The sequence below is a fragment of the Sminthopsis crassicaudata genome, chromosome 4 (assembly GCF_048593235.1).
Source record: "Sminthopsis crassicaudata isolate SCR6 chromosome 4, ASM4859323v1, whole genome shotgun sequence".
In the NCBI taxonomy this organism is placed as follows: Eukaryota; Metazoa; Chordata; class Mammalia; order Dasyuromorphia; family Dasyuridae; genus Sminthopsis; species Sminthopsis crassicaudata.
In genome coordinates this window covers 378,565,752-378,587,888 of record NC_133620.1, presented here as the reverse complement: position 1 = coordinate 378,587,888, position 22,137 = coordinate 378,565,752, and the positions used below count along the sequence as shown (strand labels likewise).

At 38.2% G+C, this 22,137-nt stretch overlaps 2 protein-coding genes across 5 annotated transcripts in view; one reads left to right on the top strand and one right to left on the bottom strand.

Annotated features, from left to right (window-relative positions):
- The window catches only part of FSAF1 (40S small subunit processome assembly factor 1), a 32,007-nt gene extending 28,012 nt beyond the window's left edge, over window positions 1–3,995 (bottom strand). The window contains exon 1 of the mRNA XM_074262343.1: window positions 3,794–3,995. Within this exon, the coding sequence (XP_074118444.1) occupies window positions 3,794–3,881 (88 nt within the window). The 5' untranslated portion in view covers window positions 3,882–3,995. The remainder of the gene's footprint in view (window positions 1–3,793) is intronic.
- The window catches only part of GNPAT (glyceronephosphate O-acyltransferase), a 41,777-nt gene continuing 20,851 nt past the window's right edge, over window positions 1,212–22,137 (top strand). Inside the window, exons 1-4 of one of the 4 annotated variants that reach the window (XM_074262342.1) lie at window positions 4,164–4,302; window positions 17,702–17,884; window positions 19,164–19,211; window positions 20,665–20,723. Coding sequence is in view for 2 of the 4 variants with exons in the window: in XM_074262339.1 (XP_074118440.1) it covers window positions 3,285–3,374; window positions 17,702–17,884 (273 nt within the window). In the remaining 2 variants the exon portion in view is untranslated. Of the gene's footprint in view, window positions 3,375–3,825; window positions 4,303–17,701; window positions 17,885–19,163; window positions 19,212–20,664; window positions 20,724–22,137 lie in introns of those variants that run through there. The other 3 variants (XM_074262341.1, XM_074262339.1, XM_074262340.1) reach the window with 3 other exon arrangements.

Genomic DNA, 22,137 nt, shown 5'->3' with positions numbered 1-22,137 from the left:
AGCAAAGATATTTTTACTGCATTTTACGAATCAATGGGTGACTTATGCCATCCTGTTCCTACGCCTGAATTACTAGATTTGTCCTGAGTTTTAGAATACCCATCTGTGATCACTGCTTCCTCTTCTAGATATCAACCCTTTAATAATATGTTCTACTCTGGCTGTATGACTCTCAGGAAATTTGTATAACCCCTCCATAACCCAGACAATTCTCAGACTGTAAGTTAGAGAAGAGTTGATGATTTGCCTTGAGGGAAGTTTCCTCACAGAAACATCCTATACCTTGAAATCATAAGACTTTTAAAAAAAGAGAGAGAAAAGGAGAGAAAGAGAGAGAGAGAGAGAGAGAGAGAGAGAGAGAGAGAGAGAGAGAGAGAGAGAGAGAGAGAGAGAGAGAGAGAGAGAGGAGAGAGACAGAGAGGAGAGAGACAGAGAGAGAGAGAGAGAGAGAGAGAGAGAGAGAGAGAGAGAGAGAGAGAGAGGAGACAGAGAGGAGAGAGACAGAGACAGAGAGAGACAGAGAGAGACAGAGAGAGACAGAGACAGAGAGGAGAGAGACAGAGACAGAGAGAGGAGGGAGAGAGAGAGAGAGAGAGAGAGAGAGAAATATATGTATTTTGTAAGTCAAACTCACCGGGTTATAGTATTTAGAATTCATTTTCTTTTCTCTAGTTAAAGGTCAGGATATTTGCTCTTCTCTCTTGGCACCTCTTCCATTCTCTAGGATCTTTCAAAGAACATTGACTCAACAATTTTTTCTTATAGGACTATTATAATGAAGATTTAATTCACTTGGATCTAGTGGCATGAACTTATCATCTAGAGCAGGTAGATTTTCTTTTCCCCTATTTCTTCTATTCAACTCCCTATTAGCCATTTTCTGTTCTTTCCAGTCCCAAAATCATTCTCCTTAGCAGAGAAAAAAGAAGCAACACACGGGTTGAACAGCTTTACCTTTCATGAGTCTTTGTTATCATTAGCCTTGATTAGCACAGAGGAAGCCACATATAATGTGGCTGAGATAGGTTACAGCCCTGAAGACATAAACTAACTTGCATCTATCATTATTTCATTTAATTTCCCACAACATCTCTATAAAGAAGGTGTTGTCATTATCTCCACTTTACATAGGAGGAAATAGATTCAGAAGGGTTAAGTTAACTTGCTCAGGGTCATAACTATTGAGCAGAATTTAAACCCAGGTCTTTTTTATTCCAGTAATTTATTTATTATGGATTTTGTTTCTTACAGACAAATACATAACTACACATAAAGGACAAACAAAAATAGTAATACAGAAAATAGTTCAAATTCATTGTTCAGTCATTATACAATCAAGTACACTCTGTGACCTCATTTGGGGTTTTCTTGGCAAAGATACTGAAATGACTTGATGTTTCCTTCTCTAGGTCATTTTACATAAAAGGGAATTGAGGTAAAGGGTTAAAAAAGACTTGCTCTAGGTCACACCACTACTGAGTGTCTGGTGCCAGATTTAAACTCAGGAAAATGAGGCCAGGTCCATTGTGCCACCCAGGTGCCCTGTGTTTAGTCATAAATATCTACAAAACCAATCAACCCAACTGATCCCTTCTTTTTCGAAATAAATCTATTGTTCTATTTTGATGGCTTCACCTTAGCAAACAGCTTCCCAAAGTGGCAGAATAATGACCTTTACTTCTTATCAGGGTGGTACTGGGATAGGGTATTTGGAGTTGGTCCAGACAAGAATGCCATCATGATGAACCTAGTTTGGTCCTTCCCTAGTGTTTTTTCATGGAGTTTACCTGGTCTTATTGCCTGTTTTCTTGCAACTCCATTAAGAAATAGAATAATTCTGCTTCTGCTTGTTTGTAAGAAACTTCTTGATTCTAAAGCTTTGTTAGGAGGATGTGGTGAGGAGGTCACTCCTGTGCCTTCACCACCATGTTAGGATAAATCAAAAAAGTTCCGACATTATTTTTAGAGGACCATATCACACTCTGGGTATTCACCGTTACCTGTCTTTGCTTTCATCATCCGTGCATGTCTTTTTAAAAAAAATCTTTATTCCCTACACTTTTGTGCATCTGTATCTGAACACTTGAAATTTATTTCTGGCATTTTCCTGAACTTTGTTTTCTGTAAATTTCTGGCCTTTTCTACTTCTGAGTTTTCATTGTATATCTTATCTTACAGGTACTTTTTTAACTCTACCTTTTCACGGCAAAGTTTTTTTTTGGTGAGATTTCTAAGACTGTTAGCCGGAATTGAGAAGCCCTTCATTCCTCTATTTTAAGCCAAATACATTCTGAAATTCCAATGCCTTATTTTTCTGCTTGCATGGTGAACTAAAGCTGACTGTGGCATCTGAGACGGTCCTTTTTGCTCTAAAAAATTTCTTGTTTTATGATAGAAAATATAGAATCTTTTCACTAAGATATCTTCTACATGCAAAAATTTAAGGCACCGGGAAATCAGTAAAGCCTTATTTTCCCTAAATTACAATCATATTCTTGGTTCAATCTGAGTAAATCTGTCAATCATCCAAGGGCCTCTTCCCCACCCCTAACTTGGAAGCTTCTCTGGATTTATCTAGCACTCATGCCTTTAAAACACTCAGTTCTATGGTCATCTACTGCCTAACTCCAAATACCAACTTAGTTCCCATCCCATAGGTTTGCCTATTTTATAATGTGGAATATTATAAACTATTTAAAGAGAGGTAATTTCCTCCATTCGACTTCAGTCTTCCGCTTCCTTTGTAAATGCCTCTGCTTCCCCCCAATTCCCAGAACAAGGGCTTTCTTGAACAAATACTCAATACTGTTGACTACTTTTACATTAAGGCAAGCTGGAAATTCAGTCTCCCCAGTCCCAAAGCAGACACCCAAGATTTCCAATACAAGGATCCCACAAAAGGCTATTTTTCCCTCCCTCGGTCTTCTCCCTACCCCCTCCTCCTACTGCCATCCTGGGCCAAAGGGGCGTGGCGCTGCCTTCCGCAGGAGAGGCGCCAGGTAGGAAAAGGTCTCCCACTACTAATAATATGCTTCTGCTCCGCCGGGATTAAGGAAGCCCTCCGTTTACTTTGGCCGGGAACGCCAGAGGCGGTGAAAAGGTGGGTTCAGGCCGGGCTCCCCGCAGGTGGCAGAGAGCTCGGAGCGCGGACACCTCGTTAAGTCCCGCGGGGAACTTCTCTTCTTCAGAGGCGAGCCCGCCTAACTAAGCAGGGCAGTAACACGAGAGAAGGGGTCGGACAAGCCGGCCTAGCTTTTTTTCCTTTTTGGAACGACAGAGAAGGAATGGAGAAGACAGTGAACTTGGCAGCCGTATCTCCAGGCAGCCCGGTGCCCAGAGCGCTCAGGAGGCAGCAGGAATGGCACAGCAAGCAGGTCGGTACGAGTCATCAGAAACGGAAGGAAGTGCCGGGTGGGGGGCTTTTCCTGGGAGAAGGAAACCTACTACTACTACTACTCAGCGGGGGGAGGGGCGTGGGAGGTGGTAGCGGGGCCCCGAGCTCCGTCCTTCCTCAGGCTAGTTCGTGGGAAAGCACGCTAAACACTTGGCAGCCGAAGAATAGCCCACGCTCGCGGCCTCGCCCGGAGATAAACAGAGGCTCCGGGAGGCAGGGAAGGCTCACTGGGCGCCCTTTAAAGGACTCCTGCCCGGGCTCGGCCCCACACACGGGGCTGGAGGAGCTGCCCCCGGCGGAAATGCGCCGGCCCTCACGCCCCCCGCACACGGCCCCGCGGCGCGCCCCCCGCAGCCGCTCCTTCCCCACGTGGGCGCCGGCGCGGCTCCTCACACTCACCAAAGTCGTAGAGGTTGTTCAGTAAGGTATCCAGGAGACTCTCGGGATTGGGAGAGTCGTCCGGCCCCGGCTTCTCCACCTTAGCCATTACGGGGTGTAAGGAGAAGGGAGAAAAAAGCGGGGCGGGAGGGCTGGAGAAGTTCCTTTCCGAGAACCGACGAAAACCTTTTAGTCCTCGGCAATTCACAATGAGACCCCAGCGACTTCCGCTTTTCCGGGGCTGGGCCTGAGCTCGCGCTTTGGCTCAGCGCGGCTTCCGTCCGGGCCAAGATGGCGGCGCCCGGGGCCTCTAGCAGCGTCCGCCGCGGGTGCCGCCGCCCCAGGCGAGGTTGGGCCGCTGAGCGCGGGTCAACAGCTGTCAGCGCCACCCTTCCTGCTTAGCTGGGCAGCTCCGGCGTCTCCCGGAGAGCTGCTGCAGAATCATGGCAGCGCCTCGGTCATCCGAATGCTTGGTCGCCGTTGCTTCCACCTCTGCCTCCACGGTCGCCGCCCCCACACCCCTCTACTCGGTAGGCGCCGGGGCGGGGAGCGGGGCCGCCTGAGAGGTCGAGTTCTCATCCAGCCGCTGGGCTCTGCAGTCTGGCCCCAGCCCGGCTAGGGGTACCCACCGGAACGGTGTCAAAGTTGGGGTACCTGTTTCCTAGGCGACCCTCCACTCCCCACGGTCCCACCCCGGGGTCTCCCCTTCTGCTCCTCCCCCACCCCTTGCAGACCCCTCTTCGCGTGGAGGGCGTGGGGAAGAGAGTGACCCCGACTGTGAGAAAGCACTTTCTCCCACCCCTCCCTGGGCGAGGCGCGGATTTACATTCCTCGGAACTGGGCGAGATGGATCCGGGAACCGCGTGGGGAAGGGCGGGGGACCGGGGTGGGTTGTGGAATGGCAGCCTTGGGGTCTTAATGATTTGTGCCCCACCTGCGGAAAAGGAAGCGCGTTCCTTACCGGCCCATATGTCCCCCGGGGCTGTGCTAGCCCGACTCTCGTTTTTCTTTTCCTTAAGAAATTCCCCCCGAATTTGGATTTTGGGTGGGACTGTAATTGGGAGAATTTGGCTTTGGAGTTGACTATATTCTAGAAGAATTTAGAAATCTTTCTAGAAATTTTCATCGCCTGTTTTTGGCTTCTGACAATTTGCAGTATTTGTTTCAAGAATAATGGACAGGAACAACTGACACCACTAGCCTTTTTTTTTTTTTTTTTTTTTTAATCTCCCCTAGCTTACCAGCAACTCCTTTCTTCTCTCCTCCACTCCCTCAAATGTCTATCAGAATTATCTGCTTTAACTCTTCCTTTGACAGTACTGATCTCTGAAAAACTTTAAGAGCAATTTTCTGAATTGCAAAGTCATGGAATTAGAAATTAAACTGCCCTGTTACTTTTTTAACCAGTATTTTAATTTTTAACCACTTTTGGAGGAAACAAAGAAGTTGTTTTTAAGAAGCATGCGAATGCTAACCTCTGACTTAGAAATTTAGTTAAAAGTACAAAAAAAATCAAATAAGTATAGTCAGTATGTTAATTTTTTTTCAGATTAATCTAATAGTAGAGCTTCTATATCATTTCCATTATATTCTTAGCTTGCAGCTTTTAATATACAAAAATAATGAAAGCTATTATTAGGAAAATTATTCATCCTCAGTTATGTAAGACAAATTCATAATTGGCATTTAACCAACTTCTAAGATATAGCACTTCCTGTTTCTTTTTTTAATTGGTCCACTCTCTTACACTTGATTTAATATTATAATTCCACTCTTCCAGTATACTTAACTCCTCTAATTCCTTCTCTGCTAATTCTTTTTCTCCTTGTATCTTTTTGCCTCCATCACAGTTTCTTTAGTTCAAAAATAGTCATATATATGAAGGAACATAGGTAGGTTAAACTCTTTCAGGTCTGTTTTTTCTGTCAATGAAACACTAGTTCTCTGGTTTGTTGTTGTTGTTTTTTGTTGTTGTTGTGTTTTTTTTTGTTTGTTTGTTTTTGTTTTTTTTCCATTTAGATTGGATGATCTCTAAGATCCCTTTCAGCCCTGGAACTCCTAATAAAGTTTTTTTTTTCTTTTAAACTAACAAAGTCTTTTATTTTCCCCCACCCCATTGGAAAAAAAGGAAATAGAAAAACAAATTCCCTCAGATGAGTATGTGTATCCAAGCAGAACAAATTCCCTTATTGGCCATGATCAAAAAATTATGTTTCATCAGTCCTCAGTCTTTATATTGATCATGGTTCTTACTGCTTTCAGAGTTTTCCTTTCCTTTGCAACATTATTGTTATTGTATTATTTTCCTCCCAATTCTGCTTGTTTCTTTCATTAGTTTATAAGTTGTTTATTTTTATAATATTGATATTAAAGTATAAATTATGCTTTTAGTTCTTCACTTTCTCCTTTCAACATCCCTTTGAAATTTTTTTCTCATTTCTTGCAGTGTACTAGTATTTCCATTATACTCATAGACCATATTTTGTTCAGCTCCTGCCCAATTGATAAGCATCCCCTTAATTTCTAATTTTTTACGAGCACAAAAAGAGATGCAATAAGTATTTTGGCAAATATAAGGCCTTTTTTCCTCTCTTTGAAGTAATGGGAAAAGATACTAGTCTCTGACCTTTTTGTTGAAGGGAAAAGGTACTATTCTGTTGCACTGCATCAAATGCCTAGTTTTTAGTCTCCCTCAGAAAGAGAAGAAATATTCTTATGTCAAGCATTAGACTCCTTTTTTGGGCTAGAGAAGAAGGCCATTCTATCAAGTATGATAAAATCAACTCTAATTCAAATGTCATCAGCTCATTTCTCATCCCCAGCTTCAGGACCTTGTTATGCTCCTGACATGGGTATTTTCCTTTCCCTTTATGGAGGTTTTGTTTTATTTTTGGTCTTCCCCTATTAGATCATGAGTTCTTTGAAGGCATGGTCTTATCCCTTTTTTTCTTATTCCCAGTGCTTAGTACTGTGCCTGGGACATAGTAGGCAGTTAAATGTTTAACTCCTTCTAATACTCGAATTAGACTCACATTTCTTTAACATACTTGTTTCCCATAACTTATTCTTCCCCTCTAGGTAAGCCACATATAAAAATGGCCATACCCTGGATCTTGCCATCACCCACAAATGCACCACATCCATCCATGTTCATGAATTCTGAAATTTCCTTATCTGATTACAGTCCATTGTCATTCTGCCTCTCATGACTTCCAATTTCTTGACCCTTTAGTTCTCTCCCAGGGATGCCCCTGTACTGGCTTTCCTCTTCTTTGTCCATCTTGACCTTTCCTTGAATCAATTCAGCTCTATTCTCTTGACTCCCTTATGTCTTATCCTGTTACCCATCTCCTGCCAATCTTGGATCATTCCTGATGTTTGCTGCCTATACATATATAGGAGATGGGGGTGAACAAAGTTGCTAACAAAATTGGAGAAAATCACAAAGCGACTAGGTCCACTACAAATTTATGTTACATAAGCTTAACTCCTTTGGTCTCATTGCCATATCTTCATTCAAATCATACCCCTTAACCATAGAATTTTTTTCCTGGGATCTTTTCTCCCTTCTAAATTATTCTAGTTGATCACATTAGTTTCCATGGATTCAATTATCAGTTCTGTGCTGATGATTCTCAAGTCTGTTTCTACAACCTTATTGTCTGTTGTCTTCTAGTCTGGCATCTTCAACTGTCTACTAGATTGCCTTCAACCCAACATGTCTGAAACCGAACTCATCTTTTCCCCCAAACCCTTCTTGCTCCCAAACTTTCCTAGTACTTGTCCCCTCCCCTTCCTAGATACCCTCCAAGTAGTTTCTCTCACCTTCCCTTCTCTGCCCCCACTTCTCATATCCAATCTGTAGTGGGCACTTGTTGATTTTACCATTGTGACATCTCACGAATATTCCCCATTCACTACTCTGAGGGTCTAGCACTTTGGTGCCAGGCCCTTATCCTTTCACACTTGACCCTACCTGCTACAAGTGTCTTCCCACTCTAGTCTATTCTCTACTTAGCAATCAGTGATTTTCTTAAAGCATATGTTTGAGGACTACTGGACAAACTCCAATGATGGCCTACAGAATCAAATATAAAATCTTCTTTGGGGCATTAAAAACTCTTCATAACCTGCCCCCTCTGCCTTTCTAGTCTTTTTACACCTTATACCTTTTTGATCTAGTGACATTGGCTTCCTTGTTCCTCAAGCAAGACACTTCATCCTCCCTACTCGCCTTCCGTACCTGTGCCTTCTGACTTTATTGGTTTCCTTTGAGTCCCATCTAAAAATCTCACCTTTTACAGGAAGTCTATCTGAATCCCTCTTCATTCTTGTGTCTTCCCTCAATTAATTTTGTTTCCTGTTTATTCTGTCCCTTAGTTCATGCCTTAAGTGTTGTTGTCTCTGACCAACTGAAAACTGAGACCTTATTTTAAAAAGGCCAACGTTTCCCTCTGCATCCAAGGCCATCCCTAGCCATTCTGGTACTGGCCACAGAGATGGCTCTGGAGAAGAGCTTTGTGCTGCTCACCCTCACTTGAATTCAGTTTACATGTAAGTCAAGACATCAGCCTGTTTCTTTGAGTCTCTCTGAGAAAGAATAAACAACAGCTCATTCATTCATAACTAATTGCCAGTTGTCTTCAGACCCCCTGCTCTCTTTTATCTTTCTTTGTAACACCAGCCCTTAATACATAATAAGTATTTAATGTTTTCTGGCTAACCTTTTCCTTTCTTTGATCTTCCCGGACTGTTTAGTAACTTTTTGCAAGTAATTCCAAATTGCTTTCAGAATAGGTGTACCAATCAAAGGGTATCAATGTGCCTGTGTTTCTACACTCCAACACTCATCATTTTCCCTTTTTTGTCATCTTTGACAATCTGTTGATAGTAAAGATGAACCTCAGAATTACTTTAATTTGCATTTCCTTTAATTATTACTAATTTGAAACATTTTTCATATAATTATAGATGCTTTGAGTTTCTTCTCTTAAGAATTCCTGTTCCTATTCTTAATATCATTTATGAATTGAGAATGATTCTTTAAATTTGAATCTGAATTTCAAGAAAACCTTGCTGCAAAGACTTTTCCCCTAGTTTACATTTTAATCTTAGTTTTAATGATTTTGTATGGCAAACTTTTAAATTTTACTTTGATCTTCCCATTGTTTAATGATAACTTTTTGTCTATCCATAGATCCAAAAGAAGGTGGGATGAGTAGAATGGTAGCAGACTACCTTGTGTTTATTTTGTATTCTCTATATATGTATATGCATGCATATTGCCTTATTAGTTAGAATTTAAGCTTCTTGAATGTGTTTATTTCTTTTGTCTTTGCCACCCCATTACCTGATACATACTACATATTTAATAAATGTTTAATGATTGATTGATCAAAGATCTTGAATGTTTGAATGTTAACTGAGTGGTTTGGACTTGTTTCTATGAGCAGTGTATGTTGTAGTTCTTTGTGGGCCAGGATATAAGGACATAAAGAAAGTGGGGTTTTAAGTCAGCCCAGCAGCAACCAAGATTTATTACACAAGAGGGAGACTAGACAATAATTGCAATATTCCAGATAACTAGGTATTTATCCTCCTATTTGATAGACTTCTAACTTTGTGTAAATATAGGTATTTATGATGTTGACATAGGAAATATTTTAATTCTTTAGGGAATTTGATTAAAATTGGTTTACTCCCACTGACTAGTAAAGACTGAATGTTTGCTGGAAGGATTTACAGAAGAATCCCAAACCAGTGACCTCTCTCCATCAGTTCTATATAGTTCTATATAGGAGTTGTAAGAAAAAGGTGATAATTGGCAGGTACAATAGATAGAAAAGACATTATAGAGGAGACAAAATTTAAGCTAATGTACAATCTAAACAGCCAAAGAGTGTCAGGAAAGCCATTACAGTAAATATAGGCAAAAGCATAAGATCAAGGTACAGTTTGTCAGACAATGACAAATCACCTAAATTAGAGAGTAAGATTACTTCTATACTTAAGTAATCTAATCAATGTGGTACTTGAGCTGTTTCTTGAAGAAAAATTAAGGATTTTGTGAAGAGGAAAGAATCCAAGAATGCATGTCACAATCCATCATGATTTATTCTATATAATTTTTTAGTCTAGGTCCTCCCATAAATATGATCACACATATGGGGGAGGGGAGGGGAAGAAGAGCTAAAGCCAGGGGTGGGGAATCCTTGGCAAAGTGGGATGGGGAAGGGGAGGCATTTCTCAGTATGCTGAAAATCTCTTCTCATGATCTCTTAACAAAAGTTCTTTTATATGACACTGTTGTCAATTCTCTTTTCTCTCCTAGACACACTAGATTTTCATGATCGTGTTCCTTTTATCTATTTCTTCTTAGTCTCCTTTTGTGAATCATTATCTATGCAATTTACTCAAATTGTAGGTATAGCTCCAAGCTCTGTTCTGCGCTGACTTCTCTTTACACACTCTTAATAATTTCATCAGCTTACCTGGATTTAATTATTGCTATTCAAATGATTCATAGATGCATATACATCCTCTGGAGCTCCTTCTTGATCTCTAGTCTTATATTCGTAATGAGCATTTCATACTGGATATCCCAGAGATAACTCATATTCAGCACATCATAAACAGAATAACTTATCTTTATCCCACCCCCCCAAACTCTCCCTCTACCTAACCTCCTTATTTTTGTTATAGGCACTATCTTTTCTTACTCTCCAAGGTTCCTATCCTTACTATTATCTTTGACTCCTTATTGTTCTTTACCCAAAATATCCAAGTCTGTTGCCAAATCTTGATATTTCTGAATCTACAACATCTCTTAGATCCCACTCCTTCTCTCTTCTCTCATAACTACCATCTTAATTCAGGTGACATTATTGCCTCTATCCTAGACTTTCATAAATTACTGCCTCTTAATTCAGCTTTCTTAATTCACATGCCTGTTCCTCACTTGACAACTGCCTAAGTGATCTTCCTTAAGCACAGACCTGATCATGTCACTCTTCTACTCAAATTCTAGTGGCTCTATATTGCTTCAAGGATAAAATATAAATTCTACTTTACCTTTTACAATTTGGTACTAATTTACCTTTCCAGCTTCCTTATATATTACTCCCTTCCCACAAATTATGCTTCAACCAAACTATTTCTCCTGGTTTCTCACACATTTCACTTTCCCATCTCTGTACCTTTTCAATGCCCATTTCTCATACCTAGAATGTACACTTTCTTCACTTTTGCATCAAAAAACAAAAATAGCACTACTTCCTATACCCAAATGCTACTTCCCTTACTAATGATCTTGCATTTATTTTGAATATATTTGTTGCATTTTGAAATCTGGATTTGTAGTCTTCCTCAATGGGATGTAAGCTATCTCTCTATTCTTACTTTCTCTGCTGACCTCATATCTCCAGTACCTTTCAGATATCTTAAACTCAAATATCTTAAATATCCAGAATTCATTTTTCTCTTCCCCCTATTCTCCTATTCTAGCCTCTCTTTCGAGGACAACATCACCTCCCATGGTCTCAGACTCAAAATCTACATGATATGACATGACTTCTCACTCTTACCCCTCATATACTCCTCATATGTCTAAGGTGTGTTATTTTACCTTTGCAACGTCTCTCAAATGGACACCATTACTGTCTTTGTACAGGCCCTCATCAATTATTGTTTGCACTATTGTAATACTATTGCTATTAGGTCTGCTTCCCTCAAGTCTCTTCTTACTCCACTCCATCCTCCATTTAGTTGCAAATTGAATTTTCTAAATGTAAATCTTAATTGAATTATCTACCAGATAAACTCCTTGCTTCTAGAAAGTCTCAGGCCTTCAAAGCCCTGTTTAACCTAGCCTCCTCTTATCTTTCTAGTCTTCTTACACTTTACTCTCTACCACTTTCTCTGATCCATTGAAAATGGCTTTTCTTACTATTTATAACATGGATAAGATTTTGTTGACACTTGACAAACACTTCCTAGCTGTGTGACACTGGGCAAGTCACTCAACCCCAATTGCCTCAAGGGGGGGAAAAAAAGAAGATTTTGTATATCTTGACTCTGAGTATTTTTTTCTAGCTATCCTCCATTCCTGAAACATTCTCTTCATTTCTACTTACAAGCTTCCCTTCTTCCTCAACCTCCAAATAAAATCCCATCTTCTACATGAAGATTGCCAACTTTTCTTTTTCTACTCTGCCTTCTATATTTTCATTATTTTCTATTTATTCCTGTATCTAGCTTATTTGTGTGTATTTTTATTTGTTTTTGTCCTCCACATTGAATTGAGTTCCTTGGGGCAGGTACTGTAACCTCAAAGCTCAGCAAAGTATCTGGCACACTGTAAGTGCTTAATAAATGTTTAGTGACTGATTTGGTATACTTGACAACCATGTATTTCCCTATTTTATGGTTTACTCAATAATTAGATAAACATTGGTCATCTCTGCTGTGTCTGTCCATAAGTTTTCATGAGCTTAACAGGACAGAGAATTAGAAGAGAACCTTTAAAATAAAATGTTAAATGTGGGATTTTATCTCCTTTGTACTTTTAAGTCAATTGTGTTCCTATCAGATAACTTGAAAATTGATCCCTTAACCCAGATGTGTCAAACACCTGGCCTAGGTGCTCTTCCCATTTTTGTTTTCTCTAATATTATTTCCACATCCTCAAGCATCTTATCCTCAGTCAGCACATCAGAAACCAGGATGTTCTATGAGTTCCAATATAGTAATTCTGCTCTCAGTGACTTCTCCAGTATGATGAGGTGAAGTCTAGTTTTGGGGGCTCCCAGTATGGGAACTAAAAATATGATGAGGTTTAGGTTTTGGGGTTCCCTTTAGTAGGGAATCAAATGATAAGGTCTAGATTTAGAGAACCAAAATGAGATTAGGGTTTCTGGTGGTCAGGGAGTTAAATGATAAGGTTTAATGGCAGGTTTGGGGTTCAGGGAACCAAATGGAGAGGTTTGGCTCCCCTTCACCCCTTGGGAGTCAGTGCAAGGGTAGGGAGTTTTGGGAACCCCCTTCTAGCAGTGCAGAGATTCTCTGTAAAGGAATTTATAAACCCGAAAACCTTAATTGATAAAAGAGGTTTATTATAGGGATTGGGAAGTAAGGTTAGAAATCCTGACAGAGAGGCATAAAGTCTTGTTAGGGAAATAGGTTGAGGATAAAGAGAGGATAAAACTGGAAAAGAATATTATTCCAGTGGGCAGAGGCCTCCTTGGCATAGCATGGCATGTTTAGAACCTCTGTAAAGAGAGGATTTTTAGATTGGCTCTTTTATAATAGGAGCTTTGGCTACAAGCTAAAGGGGGCTAGTGGGTGGAGTTCCATCTCCTTCCTTGTCCCCCCTAGGAATGGTTTCAAGGGCTCTGGTGCTATCTGCCTCAGTCCAGTTTCTACCTGCAGAAATCTTGGGGGGGGGGGGCGCTTTACTTCCTGCTCACCAGGATCTTTGATGTTTGATCTCTGGCCTCTGACAAGGCTAACCTCCCTTTTTTAGTTGGGTCTGACTTGACTTTTTGTGACCCCATTTGGGGTTTTCTTGGCAAGAATACTGCATTAGTTTGCCAGTTTCTTCTCCAGCTCATTTTACAGATGAGGAAACCAAGGCAAACAAGGTTATGTGGCTTACCCACGCTATCTGAGGCCTGCTTTGAATTCAAGTTGAGTCTTGCTGCCTTCAGCTCTGTATCCCCTGGACCTCCTAGCTGTGCTACAGGGCAGACCTCTAGCCTTAGGTGAGGCTACCTCTGACAAGGATGCCTCTGACTGACTTTGCCCCAGGAAGCTCTTTGTTGAGACAAACTTCTTCATCCTATAAGATCTTATCAGTGTTAATACTCTACCTCATCACTACTTCCTGCCTTTCTGCTTGGGGGACAGTGGCTGAGAACTTTAAACCTCCATGTATGGAAAGATTCCCCTCTCCCCGTCCCCTACTAGCTCAGAATATCTCCTAATTTCTCACCTGACTGCAGTACTTTGGGATTTGTCTGACTTTCTACTTTTTTCCTGCCTCACCCTGATTTTAGCTGCCTTTTTGTGTTTTGTCTTTTTGTCTTCTCCCAATAGATTAGTGACTTACTCTAGGCAAAGACTATCCTTTTTTCATCTTTGAGGCCCCAGAGCTTAGCACAGTAAAATAGGCACTTGATAAATATATCTGTTGATTATTCCTCTGACTAAGTCTTCCATCTCCTATTGTGCGTTTCCCCTGAAAAAAGGTGCCGTAGGGTCGAGTGACTTCCATCTGCCTCAAACACAGCTTGTCCCTGTTCACAAGAATTCTGTTTCCAACTGCCTGCCTGATTTCTTGCCTAAGATATGAAGAGCCTCCCATGCAAAGAAGAGCAACCTGCTCTTTAAAGACCTTCTGCTACTATACCTGTCCCTTTAGGGAAGAAGAAAAGTGGATAGAAAGTAGATCTTTCATCTCCTGCTCCACTGTCTTTTGCTTAATCACTAACCTTTTGGAGTGAAAAGTTGTGAAACAGGCCCTCTGATCTGACCATCTAAACCAGGGGTTCTTAAACTACGCCTGCGGGCCACATGCCCCCTGAGGACGTTTATGAAGCCCGATGAGTTATGGCAAATGGGCTGAGGGGTGGAGACAGAGGGTGAGCTTTTGTTTTTACTATAGTCTGGCTCTCCCACAGTCTGAGGGACAGTGAACAGGCCCCCTATTTTAAAAGTTTGAGGACCACTGAACTGTGAACTTCCATTTTATGGCACTATTGTCTCCTGCTTGATCTCTCACCTTCCCTGAGAAGCTGCTATTTCTCAAAACATCTTCCAATCAGTGAAAACCAGCAACCCTCTATTTATTCAAAGATTCAAAACTCCTCAAACCACAATTATCCAGGCTCCATTCTCCATCCCCTAACCACAATTCCTTATTTCCTTCTCCCTGAACTCTCTTATTCCAAAATTCCACCCAAAGATTACCCACCATTTCCATAGTCCTTGTATTAAGAGACTTTTATAAAGGAATATGAGATAATGAGGAATATTGTAAAGGTAAACAAAACCTTTTAATGACTTAAAGCACTAATTGATGACCTAATTATTGTTCTATAGGACTAATGATGAATAATACTGCCCAGCTGTGGTTTTTTTTTATTCTTGTTCTTGTTCTTCCTTCTTTGACACTGTTGCTTTACTTGGCTGAGTATTTGTTAGAGATTTTTTTTTCCCCCAATGGGAGAGGGTGATGAAAGGGAGGGAAAAAAAGTTGGGATAGGATTGCCAACAAAGAGAGAAAGGAACAAAAAAAGTTATTGATTATACCAGTTTGCCAGATCCCATATAAGAAGTTTGTCGTCTAAGGACAATTTTAGCCTCCTTTTTATTATTACCTCAGATTTTTTTTTTTAATTAATGTGCAAATCTTACCTTTTGTGCATACCTTAATTTAATTGTATAAGTTTTATCCCCACACTTTGACTTACTTTTTAAAAATTAAACTCTTTTGAAATAGAGGTGAGCTAGTAGTAAAATTTCAAGTAGTCATTTAAAACAAGTTTAGTTATAAAATGGAAACAATGACATACCACAATTCCAAAGAATACATGATGAAAAAATGCTGTTCACCTCCAGATAAAAAAACTGGTGGACTCAAAGTATATATTGAAGCATATTTTTTTTCCTCTTGCTTTTTCTTTTCTTTTCGGAACATGGCTAATGTGGAAATTTATTAGGTATGACTTAACATTTGTAAAGTGCTTTCTATTTCTTTTCTTCTTAGTAGGTGAGGGAGGGAGAGAATTTAGAACTGAAAATAAAATAAAATTGAATTAAAAGAACAAGAAAATAACTGATGACAATTTCAAGACTACTGTATTGGTGTTTCAATTTTATTAATTTTGTAAATTATGCCTCTATATACAATATTGTCTGATAATAGTTTGTATTTATATGGTGATTTATAGTTTATATAAAACTTTTGTTTATCTAAATGCACTATATAAATATATTCCTATGTATATCACATATATTTATAATGCATTTGTTTACTTAGTTGCATTTACAAAGCATTTTCTTCACAACAAGCCCATAAGATAGGTTGTGTATCATGTAAAATGTATGGTATTGCCTGTCGTCGGGGGGAGGGAATAGAGGGAGGGGGGGTAATTTGGAAAAATGAATACAAGGGATAATATTATAAAATATATATATATATATATATATATATATATATATATATATATAATAAAATTTAAAAAAAATAGGTTGTAAATTTTTATGCTCATTTTACAAATGAGGCAACTAGCATCAGAGAGGTAAAAATCACTTTGTCCATGGTCACACATAGTGTTTTTTGCATTTCATCCTATGATATAAGTTATCCCTTTCATATCTAGGCAGTTAGGTGCTCCCCCTAAATCTGGAAAATCCACTTAAGATATTTTGGCCCTGCCTTTGACCAGAGAAGTAGTATAATTTTTTTTTTCTTTTTTTGGAGTGTTTCTAGTACCTTATTGTAAAGTTTGGCTTAAGTATTTGATTTTAGACTCTGGGTCAGCCTTTTGATGTCGTCTTTTGCTCTGCAGAACTCCCTTAAAATTCCCATTTAATTTCTTATGCCAAACCATAATATGTTGAAACCACAACAGGGAATACCATGTTATGGAAATGATAATTCTGTATTGCTAGCCAAATAGTCTATAAGATCAACTGACATATTTATGAAGAAATGGCAGGTTATGATAACTTTTTCACTGGAAAATAAAACCTAGAACATTGTAAAGGCAGAAATAATATGGTTCAATCAAATAGCTGGAATTTCGTTAATACTATACTTGTTAAGTTTTACCAAAATGAGTGTTGATTCTCTTGATCCAGTTTTTCTCTAAAACTTTTATTTGATGTATTGGCAGAATGATGATACTATAGAGCAGGAATGGGGAAGGTCTAGCTCTCAGGTGATATGAAACTGGAGAAATCATTTATTAAGACAACAGCAGGGGATGATGAGCTGAAAGCTAGGTATTATCAACCTCCCATTGCTTGAATTCTATAAATTGATAATTTTATATAGCCCTTGAGTGATGTGATGTTATAAATATTCAGATGGTCCTTAGCAGAAAAAAGGTTCCTCAATCCTATTGTGTAAAGTTCTGTTGTTTCTAAATTGTGATCTTTCCCTGGGAGGAGGTTTCTTGTTCTGTTTCTCTCTAGATTGTAAATGTAAGTGTTCTGTTTCTCTAAGTTACAATCGTCTCTTGGGGGCAGGTTTCCTGGAGAGTTTCTGGAAGCAGCCTTAGTTTTAGTTCCAGTACCAGTAATCCCTAAAATGCAGCCAGGAGTTAAAGTCCAGATCCTATATTGTGTCCTTCAAAGTCTTGACTCTTTTCCTGGGGCCCAGTTAGTTTCAGTCTCTAGCTCCCTCTGAATCCAAAGCCTCCAGCCAGCACAAAGGTAGATATGGGAATGAAATCTTGACTCAATCCAGACTGACTGCCCCACTCAATTTTGGCTCCTTATATCCTCTCAGAGAATGGACTTGTGGGTACTCCATGGGCTTGTGGGAACTCCTTAAAGAACTAATGAGCAAGCTCCTTTAAAGGTGTAAACTCCTTTAAAGGTTTGAACTCTCAACTAGAGAATTGTTAAGTACTATGCTAAATTAGATAATTATATCCATTCCAATGATTTAGCACCTAGTAATAATCCTAACACTATTATAGAGAATATTAATGGTAGTTCAGCATATATTTGCTAGACCTAATCATATTTACAAATAAATTTTACATCAGAACAAATATAAGAATTTATCTACAGGGAGAAAATATTTCTTATCATGTAATAATCATTATAGATGACTTAGAAATAAAAACTTACCCCTACAATTGTCAGCTTGAATTTAAGATCATATTCTCAGTGTTTTCTTTCTTTTGTCCCTTACAACAGAAAGAACTTAAAAAGTGGGATGAATTTGAAGATATGTTGGAAGAGAGAAGGCATTTCAGTGACCTGAAATATGCAATGAAATGCTATACACCTACTGTTTACAAGGGGCTTTGCCCTTGCAAACCAGATAAAATTAAACGTTGTGTTCTAAAATCTGAGGAGGTTCAATATATTATCAAGCAGGTGAGTGGTTCCTATCATTACTAGAATCAGATATCCGCAACATTTTGTTTCTTAGGTGTTCAATGAGTACCCTTGGATGTTTTTATTTTGCTCTTTGTCTTCTAAATGTCTAGAATTATTTAAATCAATTTATTTGAGTTCCCTGTTTTAGATTAATCTTGATTTCAGACTCTGTAGTTCAGTTGCTTTCTTTGTTTTGGTACCCAGAGAAGAGAAATAAGGATCTACTCTTCACTCCATTCTTCCATTGCTGGGAACTTTTTGACTCTTAACTTTTGCTATCCTGAATTATCTCCACATCCCAATTTAATTCACCAGATGTTCATTAAATACTTACTCTTTTCAGAGTATCATGTCATTCTTGTTGCCATTTTCCTTGATAGCTGAGCTGTGGTTAGAGTCAGAACAAACTAAGTTCAAATTTGACCTCAGACACTTGTTAGCTATGTGACCCTGGGCAAGTCACTTAATTACTGTTTGCCCTATTTTCCTCAACTGTAAAATGGAAATTACCTCAAAGGGTTGTTTCAGGGATCAGGTAAGTAAAATGTTTATCACAATGCTTGGCAAAGAGTAGATACTATATAAATGAGAGATTATTGTTATTATTGTTGTTATTTCTATAAAAGACTATTTGTTTTTGAATAGTGGATGGTGAGAGTCTGTTCTTTTCCCTAATCTTGTTTCCTGATTTAAATGCCAACTTTCTCTTAATCTAAAACAGAATTATGTCAAACCAAATTGTTCATACCCTTTGACTTGTTCATATTTTTTTACTAGGCATATGCTCCCAAGGAAGACAAAGACTGAAACAAAGATCCAATAGATATCAAATAGTTATAATATTCCTTTTTATGACAGTTAAGAAATTGAAACTAAATGATGAATAGCAGGAAAAACTGTGAGATAAGAATGTATCGTAATGTTTTTGTGTAGTAAGAAATTTTGAATAAATGGAATTCATAAAAATGGGGGGACTTGTATAAAATGATCCAGAGCAACAGAAATAGAAACAAGAGAACAATATATTCAGTATCTTCAATCATGTAAATGAAAATACTGAGTACTGAGTAATGGGGAAACCAAGGACAGTTCTGCATCATAGATAAGAAAATGCTTCTCTTGAATCAAAAGTGGGAGACTGCTAAGACAATATTGTATAAAAGTGGGAGACTGCTAAGACAATATTGTATATACTGTCAGATGAGACTACCATTTGGGATGTTTTTGCTTAACTTTTTTTTTTTTTTTTTTTTTTTTTTTTTTTTGGTGGGGGTAGGTTCATTGTGGAAATAAGGGTGAGGATACTGTTAAAATTGTGAGTCATGTAAGTAAATAAACAAACATTTATGTGCCAGGTTACTGTGCTACTATCTGAGAATAAAAGAATAAAATAGAGATAGTCCTTACCCTCAAAAAACTTACTTTCTTTGAGGAGGACATAACTTATTTTAAGGAATGCTGGCTGGGAAGAGAGTTTTGATTTAGGCTAAAGATCTTTAACCTTTTTGTGTCATGGATCTGTGTGGCAATCTGGAAAAATTTATGTGCTCCTTTTCAGAATGTTTGTAAATGCATAAAATAAAATACACAGGATCACAAAGGAAACCAATCATATGAAATACAATTACCAAAATATTTTGTTAAAGAAGTCCATGAAGCCGGGGTTAAGCATCTGTGGTCTAAAAGTAATAGTTAACATGAATTATGAGTGAAGCTATAGAATAGTAAAACTCTTGCAAGTAGCATTTTAGTAAAATTTACTAAAAGTAATTTGACATAAACTTTATAAGCAATAACATAGACATTCAAGTACACAAACAAGAGGAAGAAAACAATTATACTTGAAACTTGTAAACTTCTCTTGTTTGTAGTTCCTACAGAAAAGGTAAAAGTGTTTATTTTAGCAGTAAAATCACAAAACTATCTTAGCTGCCATATCTCTTTCTAAACTTGCTTTTTTTTCTTATGTAGTCTGAGATTGTGGATTTTATTGCTATGTTGTACTCAATGTGCAGTTTTTGTTTCATTTTGCTCTTTTTGTCCTGTGTCCACTTAAAATTTTAATTTTATTACTTAATTTTTAACATTAAAAAAAAACTTTTGAGTTTCAAATTTGCTCTTTTCGTCTAGTCCCTCCACTGAGAAGGTAAACAATATGATACCTATTAAATATGTGAAGTCATGCAAAACATGAAATATTTCTTTATAAGCCATTCCTCCCCCCCCCCCCAAAAAAAAAAAGGTAAGAAAAATAAAATGAAAAATTTCGAATCAATCAGCACTCAGTTCACACATGTCTCTCTTTGGAGGTAGATGGCACTTCTCATCATGGGTCCATTAAGACTGTCTTTGATCATTGGCTTGATCAGAGTAACAGTCTTTAACAGTTAATCATCATTATAATATCGCTGTTCTACATCACTTTAAATGAATCCCTGTTTCCTTATATCTTTTGTGAGTTCCCCCTCCCTTCTTATAGTGGAATAACATTTCATTATAGTCATATACCATAAATTATTCAGTGCTTTAGCAATCAGAAGACAGATGGAATGGGATTTTGTTGTAGCTTTATTTTAATGATGCTGCTAGGAATGTTTCAGTACAGATAGTTTCTCCTCTATCGTTAAAGTTTAGTCCTTGAACATAAAACCAAGAGTAGGACAACAAACAATTGAAAAATAATAATAATAGCTTCTATATATAGTGCTTTAAAACTTGCAAAGTACTTTATTTAAATGATCTTAATTGAACTCACAACAATTCTGTTAATTTTATAGGTGAGGGAACTGAAATTCTGAAAGGTTAAATGTTTTATCCAGCCATTTAAGTGTCTGAGGTAGGATCTAAATCCATGTAACACCCACTAATATCCCTCAGGGCTCTATCCTGAGTTATCTTCTCTTTTCTTGATATAAACTCTATTATTTTGTGATCTTAGTTCTTATGGGTTCAGTTTTGCTCTATGTTCTGATGATTCCTATATCTGTTTATCCACTCCTCTTCTCTCTCCTGAGATTCAGCTTCCTGTTATCAACTGCCTGTTAGACATTTTAAACATAGACATCTCATATTCACTAGGTCCAAAACAACTCATTACTTTTCTCCTCAATCTTCTCCCCTATTGAGGGCACACTGCCCTCTCCATAACCCAGGTTTAAAACTTGATTATACTTAATTCCTTTTTAGCTGTCTAATTTCTTTCCCTATATCTTATATCTTTCCATTTTTCTCTATTTACCCAACTGCCACTTTATTTCAGGCCCTTGCTAACCTTTGTCCTAGACTGTTCAGTTTCCCCATCACTCTAATCTATTATAAGTTCAGTTGCCAAAGTGATTTTCCTAAACACAATTCTTTGTTGGTTTTGAAAGCTTTTACAATTTGACCTTCTTTCTACCTTCCCAATCTTACACTTTACTACACTCAGTATCCTCTCCTGTTCAGCCATACAGACTTACTTGCTATTTCTTACACATGACATTCCATATCCTATTCCTTTCTTTGCTTTTGCACTAGCAGTTTCTTATGTCTAGATTGCTTTCCCTATCAGCCTTGGATTTTTAGAATTCCTGGTTTCCTTTAAAACTCTATTCAAAACTCACCTCTTTTAGAACAGAGCTTCTTAAACTTTTTCCACTTGTAATTACTTTTTGCCTGAGAAATTTTTACATGACCCCAGATATATAGGTATATAAAATGGGTATTCAAATCAAACATTTACTGATAATAAATCATAATTTTGTGACCCTCACATTTAGTTACGAGACCCCATATGAGATCTTAAACTGTAGTTTAAGAAGCTGGGTTCTAGAAAGACTTTCCTAGTACCCACAATTATTAATGCCATTTCCTCTAATGTTATTTTCTATCTACTCTTTATTTATCTTATATATTCTGATTTATATAGATTATCTCCTCTGTTGGCATATAAGTTCCTTGAAGATGGGAACTTTTTTTATTCTCAATGCATAGCAGAGTGCCTGACACATAGTAAACAACTAATTAAATGCTTGTTGCTTGATTAATGACTCCAAGTTTCTCTCTGAAACAAAGACCCATATTTTTAATTTCAGTATTTTTTTAGTGTTGTTATATTTGTCTTTGAATCATAGAACCCTGCAGTCTTTGAAGAATTGAGATTGAAAAGTATCCAAAAAACAATGAAAGTGCATCATTGCCATGAGCAAATCATATTAAAAACATCACATTAAAAACAAAGATTGTGGGTTATTTACATGGTGAAAATGAGG